Source organism: Pteropus alecto, unplaced genomic scaffold (assembly GCF_000325575.1).
Source record: "Pteropus alecto unplaced genomic scaffold, ASM32557v1 scaffold78, whole genome shotgun sequence".
In the NCBI taxonomy this organism is placed as follows: domain Eukaryota; kingdom Metazoa; phylum Chordata; class Mammalia; order Chiroptera; family Pteropodidae; genus Pteropus; species Pteropus alecto.
This window is the reverse complement of record NW_006443124.1, coordinates 11662050-11673067: the sequence shown is the minus strand read 5'-3', so window position 1 is coordinate 11673067 and position 11018 is coordinate 11662050. Positions and strand designations below refer to the sequence as shown.

General features: G+C 44.3%; 1 protein-coding gene across 1 annotated transcript in view; it reads right to left on the bottom strand.

The window, feature by feature from the left end:
* The window catches only part of ACSL6 (acyl-CoA synthetase long chain family member 6), a 40020-nt gene that overhangs the window by 8576 nt on the left and 20426 nt on the right, over positions 1 to 11018 (bottom strand). The window contains 10 exon segments of the mRNA XM_006923163.3: positions 1 to 40; positions 868 to 969; positions 2184 to 2293; positions 2296 to 2320; positions 5292 to 5408; positions 6152 to 6240; positions 8240 to 8312; positions 9325 to 9420; positions 10464 to 10598; positions 11006 to 11018. The exon segment at positions 1 to 40 is cut by the window's left edge and continues 32 nt beyond it; the exon segment at positions 11006 to 11018 is cut by the window's right edge and continues 146 nt beyond it. Of these exon segments, the coding sequence (XP_006923225.1) occupies positions 1 to 40; positions 868 to 969; positions 2184 to 2293; positions 2296 to 2320; positions 5292 to 5408; positions 6152 to 6240; positions 8240 to 8312; positions 9325 to 9420; positions 10464 to 10598; positions 11006 to 11018 (800 nt within the window).

Here is an 11018-nt window from a genome sequence, read left to right as displayed (position 1 = left end):
CTAACTTCACCATGTCTTCCAAAATAGCTTTTTTCAGCTCCTGAATTAAACCATATAGGTAAAATTAACAAGACCAAACACACATTTTACACCAACATGCTCCCTTTCTCCCCAACTGGGACTGATACTCCCTAGCTGTGTGCCAATTACCACCTCTTATCTGGCAAGTAAGTGCCTGGCATGGCCAAAAGAGTGACCACAAACAGGCTAAGAGACCACTTGATTTTTTTTTAAGTAACCTTCTGGTCAGCCTGTAGAGTCCCAGGGTCCCTGTCACCCCCAGAAAAGCCCAGGGCCCAGTGGGAATGTTAGGGCCCATGGCTGCTGCTGAGAAATGGGCCAGGTGACTGGAGGGGCCGCTGCTAAGCACAGAGGTCCTCTTCCACAGGACCCAACATATGCCACGAGAAGGTTTCCGGAAAGTGTGAGTGGCTAATGCTCTAAGCAGGAAGAACTGCTGCTTCTTCAATTCCATTACCGTCTCTCTAAGCCCAGTAGATGCAAAATCCACCTCGCATGTGGAGAAAGCATGGCCATTGAGTCAGAAAGCCTAAGCTCACATCTGACACCGCTGTTAACCAGTTGTATGGCCTTGGGCAACCCACTACCCTCTCTGGACTCTTCTGCAAGTTGCAAAATAAGAGAGCTAGACAAGCTTTATGTGCTGTTCAATAATTTATCAAACTTTCTAAGAAGAAATGTGACTCCCTTCAACAACAAAACAGATGAACTTGTGTTTTAGGATTCCCACTACTTATAAAGTTAAAAACTTCCCTACGTGTTTAAATTTCACTGGTCTACTGTTTTTCTGTCCCCTCATTATAAAAGGTCCAGCAACCTTTTAGCGTACAGTCCCACAGTACAGACCTTATTTGTGCAGAGCTCTGCATACGTCCCTTCAATTCCTCTCTTCTGGGCCCAGGAGGGCATGACTTCAGGGTCAGGCACTACGATGCCCACCAAATAGGCCTGCAATCCCAGCAAAGAAACATGGTCACGATGAAAGCTTTTTTTCACTCTGCCATATTTATTTCAATTTTTTTTTCTAAAAAAATTTATGAAAAATTTGATATAGATACAAAATTAAAGATATTAGTACAAGATATATCAATCACCAAGATAAAACAATTACCAAAATTGACAAAAGCTTTTTTAAATCATGAAAACATTTTATTATTTTTTAAAAAATATTTTATTAGAGCACAGTTCGCATATGATATTATATTAGTGACAGAAGCTTTTAAAGTGGTTATTTGTGGTCCAGCATTAAAAATAATCTCTTAGTATTCTCAGACTCCACCCTTTTCTAAAAATAAGTATATGCCTATGTTATGAAACATTTCTACCAACATATCATACATTCTTGACTGTTTATTTTGTGTTCTATTTCTCTAACTTCATTAAAAAATTAATAAAGTATAAGCTTAAGGATATTAAGAATCAGTTAAGTTAGGCCTATACGTACCTTTGAGTCTCATGCTAATCTTAAATGAATACATCTTCAAGTTGCTAACAAAACAACTCTATGAACCAAAGCATATATTTCTCAAGATTTCTAGACCATTTTAAAATTGTTTCATCGATATGGTCCTCCATTTCATTAATATGGTTCATTATTTAAAAATAATTTAATAATATTTAATTATATAAAGCCAATGATAGCACAGAATATATTCACAGTGGTCTGACTTTGAATCTAAGTGATTTTGAAAGCAGAATAAAAATCCTCTCCAAATAATTTAATCTTGAGGTATATTAATGTATTAGCTTAATATATTAAGCTATATTATCATCAGTGCCATTATTTGCAATACTGTATCCATTTATCTGTAAAGTTCGTCTGTATGTTTCAAAATCAAAACAATAGGAACCCTGAATCTTGCTTTAGCATCTCACCCCAAAATTTCTCTTGTAAGTAGGTAGAGCATAAGTTAAAAGTACTGGGAGTGTCTATTACTACTGCTCTAAGCAGCTTATTTACCTAACTACGATTTATACTACTATAAGCTATTAAGATTTCTCCTTTAAAAAGGAATTTTCTCTCATGAGCTAGTATGTCAGATTAGGTATTAATGTCTGCCACTTTAATTAAATACCAAATGCATATGAAATTATTCTGAGACAACACTAGATTTTTCAGCAGGCCCAGTGACTGTGGGAGGGCTGAAGCACAGGGGACTCACCTTTAAGCTGTCCCCATGGACATAGGTTTGTGCCACAGGCTCACTCCGGATGTAGATGTTTTCGATCTTCTCGGGTGCGACATATTCTCCCTGAGCAAGTTTAAATATGTCCGATCAATAATTTTAAGAGTTCCTGCCTGCAGAGTTAGACAAACAGCTTTATAAAGAGATGGCATTCAGAGCCTGAACCTCTCACTCCTTAGTGCTGCAGCCCCTCCCTCCTGTCCTGTCCCACCTTGCAGACCCCACCCGGATGCTCTTCCATCTGACTCCTCTGCTCTTACAGAGCCACCAGGCAGCAGGAGAGCCACCAGGCACCGCAGGCTGATGGCTCCTGAGCTCTGCTGGGCCCTGAGTGTCCAGTCCTTTCTTTCCCCTCAGTATCGACCTCCCTTACTCCCTGACCCTAGTCCTGCCACCCCCACACCCAGCAACAGGTGTCCTCCTCCTCAGAAGGCCCACCTGCCTTCCCACTGGGCTATCCTCTCCCCCAGGCCCCTTGCTCTAGTTGTCCCTTTTCTCACCAGCATCTTCAGATTCACTCCCTTAAGCCATGCTTAGGTTTCTTGCCCCAGCTACTGCTCCCACCCCTCCAAGAGCGGGCTCTCCATACCCTGACACATGGCACAGCTCTGGCAGAGGCCCCCAGTGACACCCATCTGATGAGCCAGATGGCATTAGGAGTCCTCACCCTCCAGGACCTCTGCAGCAGGCAGGCTAGCCCTTGGGCAGTGAGTGCTTGTGCCCCGCCGCCCCCCACCCCAGGACTCCCACTCACCTCCCTGCTTCCCCTCGACCTTTTTTGAGTTTCTCAGGTGATTAGGTGGGTCTCTCTCCTTTGGCTCAATTTTTCAAAGTTGCACATTCCTCACCTCCACTGACAGTTCTCCTTGAGGTAACTACCACTTATCTTTTCATTGGCCACTCCCATGTCTATCTAAGCTTCCAGCCAGACTTCTTCACTGAGTTCCACACCCAAAACCTAACAGTCCTCAGAACATTTCACAAGCGAGGCTGTTTGCAGAATGCAACATGCCCTAAGGGAAGCTCATCGCGTCCTCTTCATGCCTGTTTCAGACTCCAACCCCCAAACCTAGAGATGGCCTTGCCATTTGCCATTCTTGGGACTTCTAGCAGTCAGGTTCATCCATCCTCTCTCATAAATCCCTCTCCCATCTCCCTCCCTTTCCCATCCAAACCACTTCCTGATCAGACTTCTGCCTACATCTGTCCCTGCTCCATCTGTTCCATCCACCAGAACTGGAGCAATCTCTACAAAAGAGAAAAATAAGTAGGCCCTGTTTTGCTTAAAATCCAGGCTGGACATCATGTGCTTTATCTGCACTGGCTCCTTTGGTCTTCATGGCACCCCATGAGCTGGGTATCACCACTTCCATTTCACCAATGAGGAAAGTGAAGATCAGTGAGGTTACTTAAGTCCTCCAAAGCCACACAGCTAGGAGGTAGGGGAGCAGGGATTTGAATCAGGTCTTTCTGGATTAGAAGCCTACACTATTTTCTTGATCTGACTAATACTATTTCAAAATAATAATAATTTTAAAAAATTGACTCCCACAGACTGCCTGCCTGCTGTCTTGGGCTTTGAGTTCAAGCACAACATGAATTAATTCACTTCCTTCTCACAACCCTCTGCAAGGCAGGTGGTTTCATCCAAGTTACAAGGCATCAGTGGCAGAGCCAAGTTTTTTCCAATTTTGGGGGCCCTCTTTAAGAAAAATAATATAAAGTGCAGAGCCTTGGAAGGGGTTTATGCAAGTGAGGGGACCTGAAGCCTAAGCTTCCTTAGCTGACAGGACAATCTATCCTCTACCAGTGTGCAGGGTCCTGCTGACTTCTCCAGCCTCCCTCCTGTGTGCCCTGAGAACTGCCTGCTTCACACCTAGTGTCTCTCCAGTGTGCACATGCTGTTACTCCTGCCCTGACTGTCCTCACTCTCTCCTCTCACTCAGAACATGACTCATATCCTGAGACTCAGATCCAGCAGATGCCTGTCCTCCTTTTCCCCTCTCCTCAGGAGGGCATGGCCCAGAGTTCATGCCCACCGCACTGGGTGGGAAACCGTCTAAAGAAACGTCTCTCCCCTGAGCACAGTCAGTCCCTAGCCCAGGGTTCACACCAAGGACACATTTGTGTCTGCTGCAGGCGTGAGGGTTTCTCAGATCCAAGCAGGGGAAAATCAGCTTGCCAGCCCAGAGGACCCTTGGAGAGCTCAACACTGCTCACATGCCTGAAAATTCAGCATCTCAGAACATCCACCTAAAACCTTAGCACCTTCCTGGAGACCCAGAAAAGCTTCCTGCGGCCAGGGGGTGGGGGCTGCATCAGGCAAGGGCTCTCAGTTTCAGTGACGGCCTTTTTCTGGTAATAGCTTTCATAAGCATCTCCTATGTGCCATGCATTGTGCTAAGTGCTTTTCGGGTATAATTTCATTCATTCCTGACAACAATAACTACAGAGGTAAGCAATGGTATTATCCCTATTTTACAAATGACAGAATGAGGCACAATAACTGGTGTGGGCTAACAGTTGGAGGCCACAGCCAAACAATGCTATGTAGTCTCATACTCTTACTCAATGAGTGAGTCAATCTGGAGTCCCGGAGAGAGATGAGTCTTTGCTCACATTCATGAGAGCAACTGCTGGCAGAGCCAAAGGAACTCAGACATATTTCTGCCCATTACCAAGCTTTTCCTACTGCTCAGTGCCACCTCTCAGCTGGTGGCTGTGGTTGTGGGCTCCCAGCCTGTGCCTTTCTCAGACCTCCCAGAGCTCTGAACCCCTGCTCCATGTCCTCTACCCATTGGACTCCACAGCACTGTCAGGCCTCTTTCTGAAAACCATTAAGGGCGGGGAGTGGGTCTTACACTCCAGCTTTACCCTCCCACCAAGATCCCTATCACCTGCCTCAGGAGGGTGGAGGAGAAGCTTTGGGAGTGAGGTAAGAAAGAACCTCTCAAGCACTGGAGGTGTTCCTGAATGACTAGCTGTCAGGGAGAACATGGAAAAGGCTCCTGTCTCAGAATGAATCAGATTTACACCCTCCCACCACCCAAATGTTTGGAGCTCCATGGTTCTAAACGTACGCACCGGCAGCCACTGCCCGATGTCTCCGGTGTGAAGCCAGCCTTCGCTGTCCAGGGCCTCCTTTGTCTTATCTGGATCTTTCAAGTAACCTTTGAACACATTTGGTCCTCTCACACATATCTGTAGGGACAAACACCCGGCTTCTCTCAGCCACAGCATAAGGGTTCCTGATGTGAGGCTGTCACGAGGTATGTGTAGAATAATGTACACTGTCCCTCAGGAAATCCACTGTGGAAACTGCAGCGATGAAAACAGAGGACAGGAACAGCCACCGGAGGTCTGAACTGTCTCCCGGCTTCTCTCAAGCAGCATCTTCTCCATCCTTCCTCTCGGCCCTGGCCACCCCAGGCTTCCTTCCACCGTCCCTTCTTTCTCAGGGACACCCTGGCATTTGGCATATGTTGCTTTGTGTCACTGGATAGGGTCTCATCAGATACTAGTGGCTGGCTGATCCTGCCAGAGGTGCTTAAGCCCCCTGCTTCATGACCAGGCAGTCAATCAACCTTCTAGTCACTCCCTCTGAATGAACAAGTACAGGCCAGCTCTATCTACCCCATCTGGCCTATTTGCAAATGGTCATGTTTCTGCTGGGACAGATCTGCAACAGCAGGCCATGCCAGTTAGGAAAAAATGGATTTAAAAAAAAAACTTAGGAATTCCAAATCTTGATTTAGACTGGCCCAGTCTCAGCCTTGTTTCATTAACAGGAGAGGAAATGCTGATTCAGTTGAGTTAAATTCATTAGTAATTTAAAGTGACCTTACACATAGAGTAAAAGGAAAATAATTCTATTTCTACTTTTTTTTCTTTTACTCACTATATGTAGCATCCTCAGACATAAATGGCTAAATGCTGAAGTTTACCTCTCCCTCTCCTTTGCGGGTCCAATAGTTCAGTTCCTCGACATCAACAAGCTTGATATGGTTGCAGGGCAGAGGCGCGCCCACGTGCCCTAGAAGATCAAAGCAATATATTCAGCTCAATTTCATCACCGAAGATGCTCCATGCCATGCAAAACCCCCCAAGTGGTCAGGAAATTATGGAAGGAAAGCAATATACCTTTAGATGTGCAGTTGTCACAGGCAAGCGCTCACAATAAAATAAGATTCTAGAAAAAGGAAAGGCCAACCTCTGCAGGGCCTTTGTTTTACACCTGATTCTTAAAGAGCTGGACAGGCTTAGTTGGCCTAGCACCAACCTACATGGGGTCCGTAGTGGGGCTCATACTCACAGCAACCACACAGTCAGGATATGTTACAACAGTACACATATTAAAATATTTTCCCCATTGTCAGATCACATGTCTCAGTTTGGTTTTCATAAAATATAGTCACCATGAACTTTCCTCCCGTCACCAGACTGTTGATTAATGTGCATGGTAATCATCTACACATCTTGTTAAAATGCGGATTCTGATCAGTAGGTCTGGGATGAGGCCTGAGATTCTGCATTTCTTACAGGCACCCACGTCATGTTTCTGGTCCACGGACTACACTTTGAGTAACAAAGGAATGGAAAGCTGGACAAGGTAACTCGCCCCTGAAAAATAAGACTTCAAATCTTCTTGGTGTTATATATTACAACCACAAAATTACATCGAAGTCATCTTCTAGTAATTTTCTTGTGGTTAGAGAATTCACTGGCAAGGTGGAGTTTTAATTAGGTGCTGGCCAAGGTCCTGAAAGAAGAGTGAGCCTCGTAGGTGAATGAAGCAGTGACACTTTGGTTTCTCTTTTAAATGAGAGGTCACAAAATCTTTTACATCATTGTACAAAGATATCTATCCTCTCATACTCAATAGCCTTTGCAAGTTTTCATGGAAAGGTTGAATGAAAAAGGCAACACCTCAAAAGTCTTACACAGGAAAATGGAGAAGATGACACAGAGGGAAGAAAGTGTCCAAAAGGAAGGGTATACATGAGAGTGATCTGTAAATGTGATGGCAGCAATAAGAAAAAGTTAGTGAACCAGGACCTCCGAAGACAGTTCTTGTGGTAGATTTGCCAGTGGTAGAAAGATCAAAGAATTTATATGTAAAAAGGCTTTATTCAACTAGAGTTTAAGAGATAAAACTCAGGGGGAAAAAAGTGCTTCTGTACTTGATTTGGCCAAATATAATTTCAATTTAGAATCCACCTATCATGTTTCTGCTGACCACCTCAAGGTGCCCTGAAAACAGGTGTTGTATTACTGAGCATATTTCTTGTGTATGCACGTTGTCTCAAGTCTTCTAGTTTGCAGTTGAGCAAACTTAAGCATAAAGAGTGGCCCCAAGCTCACAGATAAAGTTGGTGCCCAGAATGATTCTTTTGAAGAATGGTTTTCAGATTTTTCCAGTTCATAGTCTAAAGTTGTGATAGACAATACAGGGCTACCTACTGCTTCTTTCTTGCCCCGAAAGAGGAGTGGCTTTAGAATGAGGGCTTGGACAGGAAGGAGCTGTTCCTTCCTGAGGCTGCCACCGCCTTCTAGACCTTAACATTACAGAGACTGTCATTCCCGAAGGGCCCTTTGAGAAATAGTGCTCTGGCCATTAGAAAGTTGCCCCTCCTTCCTTAATCATATCCAATTCACAGCCTGCTTTCCTTCATTCGACTGTAAGCAAGGCTGTGTGGTATTTAGATTCTATGAAATTTAACATACTGACATTTACTGATATTATAATCATTTTTCCACCTGTGATCCACTATTTTATTTTTTTATATGACTTCTATCTTCTATAAAAGAAATGGAAAAATACAAAAAATATGTGGGAAAATACAAAATATGTAACAAAGAGAACAGATCCATAATGCTACAACCCAAACATTACCACCATCAGTGTTGCTCTTCTATTTCTGTTGCTTTCTTCCAAAGTGCCCATGCAAATTTACTGTCCCTAAGAAAGTTTGGGATCCACTTTAACTCAGCCGTGCCTCGTGAACCATTCCCACATCTCCCATCCATCCTACCTGAGGTCCAGTCCCCAGGTGTGGTGAAGGTACATCCAGCTGTGCACTCAGTTTGGCCATAACCTTCATAAACCTTCAACCAAAACACAGAAACTGCACTGTAGGCACACACACTCCTGAAGCTGGCTGGCCCCCCTCTTCAGCCAGCTAAGTTCCCAATTAACATCTGGCTGCTCCATGCTGGGCACAGTGAGAGGGGAGGTGCTCTGGAGGTAGGGAACCACAGCTGAAGCTGAACGCAGACAACGGCTGTGGCTACTTTGCATAGAAGGAGTGTTATTTTTACCACAGACACTTAGTAGATAAAGTGGTTTGGGGGTAAATATTTCTGACCTATTTTCAACCACTGATGCTATTTTTCATTTGAATAATATGCATTAAAGACAAATACTTTAAAATCTACCCTATGTTTTATTTTCTCTTTGTAAGATATTCCCCTCCAGAGCCCCATGTGTTTGCAGGACTACACCACATGACAGTTTGTCCTTAGCAGTGATCGGGCCGTACTGAGGCAGAAGAGGAGGATGTGGCTTCAAAAGGATAAGAATTACAGCATGCACACTGATGAAACAGTGTGCCTACTTTACTTAAAACCCAACAGTCACAACCATGTTACTACACTCTGCATATGTAGGAACTTAATATATATTAATTGAATGGATAAATGAAGGAATGGATTTCTTAGAGATGACAAAACCTTTTGAACCAAATGACAAAACACAAATGGACTTTCATCATCCCCTCCCTTGTGCTCTTTTTCTGGATTGGGCGATATATTGCAGGCTGGAGAATGCAGAGATGCTGTTACAGGTGTGGTACAGGTTCTTCAGCACATTGATAATCCATATAGAGTTTATCAAACCCCTTTTCTCAAAGTGGATACACCTGGGCTCTCCAGACTGTCTCAAGGTCATCCTGGCTTTCACTGGCTCTGGGATTTTTTCATCTTTAGAGGAAGGAGTTTTTTTCCCACTAAAATCTTACCCCCAGGATCTTTCTCTGTATAGCAAAGGGTTTGATGGGTTTTGGGCCCTGCCCTAGCACACATCTCATTGCCCCTAGGAAAGGCCACAGAAAGGCAATACCTGGCACCCTAGAGCCGCCCGGAGGAATCCTAGGACTTCTGGGGATGCAGGGGCTGCTCCAGTCACAATCATCCGTACACACCCACCAAGACTGGCCTGTGGAGAGAAAGAAGAACCTGCCAAGGTTTGTGCTGCTGGAAGTGATATCTAGCCCATCTGGGACTCATCCAAAGGTCAACATTCAATCACTGGACCACACGTGGACCCTCATATAGGGATCAAATGGAAGGCCTGAGCTTGCAAACACATGAGCTGAGGACATCCCTTCTCCTTCAAAATGAACCAACCCAACCAGCTTTGCAACTCAACCCACAATATGGGTAACTCTTTTATGTTCTTTGAGATAAGTGCCATTAATCTATGTGGCATTCCATAATTTTGGATCTTTCCTTAAAGCACATAGCCACTCCCTCAGTCCCCCATCGTTTGTGAGCACCCAAAACAGTTACTGAGGGCAATTCCGCCTCACTGCCACCTCAATGGCCTGGCCTCATGTCCTTTATAAATCAATGCCATGCTCCACTATATTTACCATGCACTGCAGAGGACAAGGAATTCTTTAAACAAATTGTTTCTTTAAGTTGAGCCAAGATAGTTTAAATATTAATTTTCATAGCTAAAAATAGAGTAGTAAGAAAAAAGCAAGTAGCTACAAATTCCTTGGGTAATGTAAAGCTTGAGAGCTTTAGTGGGGTTCCAGAAATGAGTATTTCATGATCAGCCTGGTTTGGGAGAAGTTGGAAGGAAACAAGAAGAGAAAGGAAGATTCTCGGCCATCTGTCTAGAACCTAGTACTGCTGGAAAGCTACCTTGGTCAGGCCACAGAAAGGGCCAAAAGAACCTCAGGCCCCAGGAGCTCCTGGGTGGACTTGACATCCAAAGGCAAAGCTACCCAATAGCTGTGGAGGCCAAAGGACCAACTCTTTAGAAGTCCCTCTTGCTGGTTGCCTTTTGACAAATATAATACAACTCCAAATAACAAAAATGAGTCCTTTAAGATTTTGATAGGGAGCTTAAACTTTGATTTCATGACCGAATGATTATTACAGGCCACTGGGGGCAAATTTCTCTGATTTTTCTGTAAGGTCATCATTTGGACATCTGAGTGTCTCTCTATAATCACTTTTTCTTTTTCCTACCTGAATCTTATTAAAGAAGAGTTCATCCCAGATACTATCATTTCTGATGATTCCACTCCGGACTTCGGCCTGTTTACGCTTTGCTGCAAACTCCAGAAGCCAGCGCTTTAATGGTGTGTCTGCCTGGCTGAAGATCTGAGGAACAGAAGTTGGAAATAGCTGTCAGGCCTGTGTGTCCCATCTCTAGACGTACCCATCCCCAGCTCCCCACCCCCCTACCCCAAGAAGAAGGCCCAGACTGGCCAACAGAGAAGCCACACTCCATTTTGCCCCAAAGGTCAGTGAATGGGTGACATCCAGCTAAAGGTTAACACTACTAAGATCTGGACATGTTGTAGAAATAGAAGTTCCTGAAAAAAATCTCCCAAATGAGAGTTCTGGACAACAGGAAGAAAACAGGAAAAAGAAGGGTGAGAGTCAAGGAATACAAGAGAGAGGTGACTTCTAGAGCTTGAGGAAAGTCTGCTTGGGGCTCCAGACCCCATCCATACAAGCAGAAAGCCAGCCCTTCAGCCTGACTAGAGACTCCTTTTTGGGCTCACCTTGTCATACATC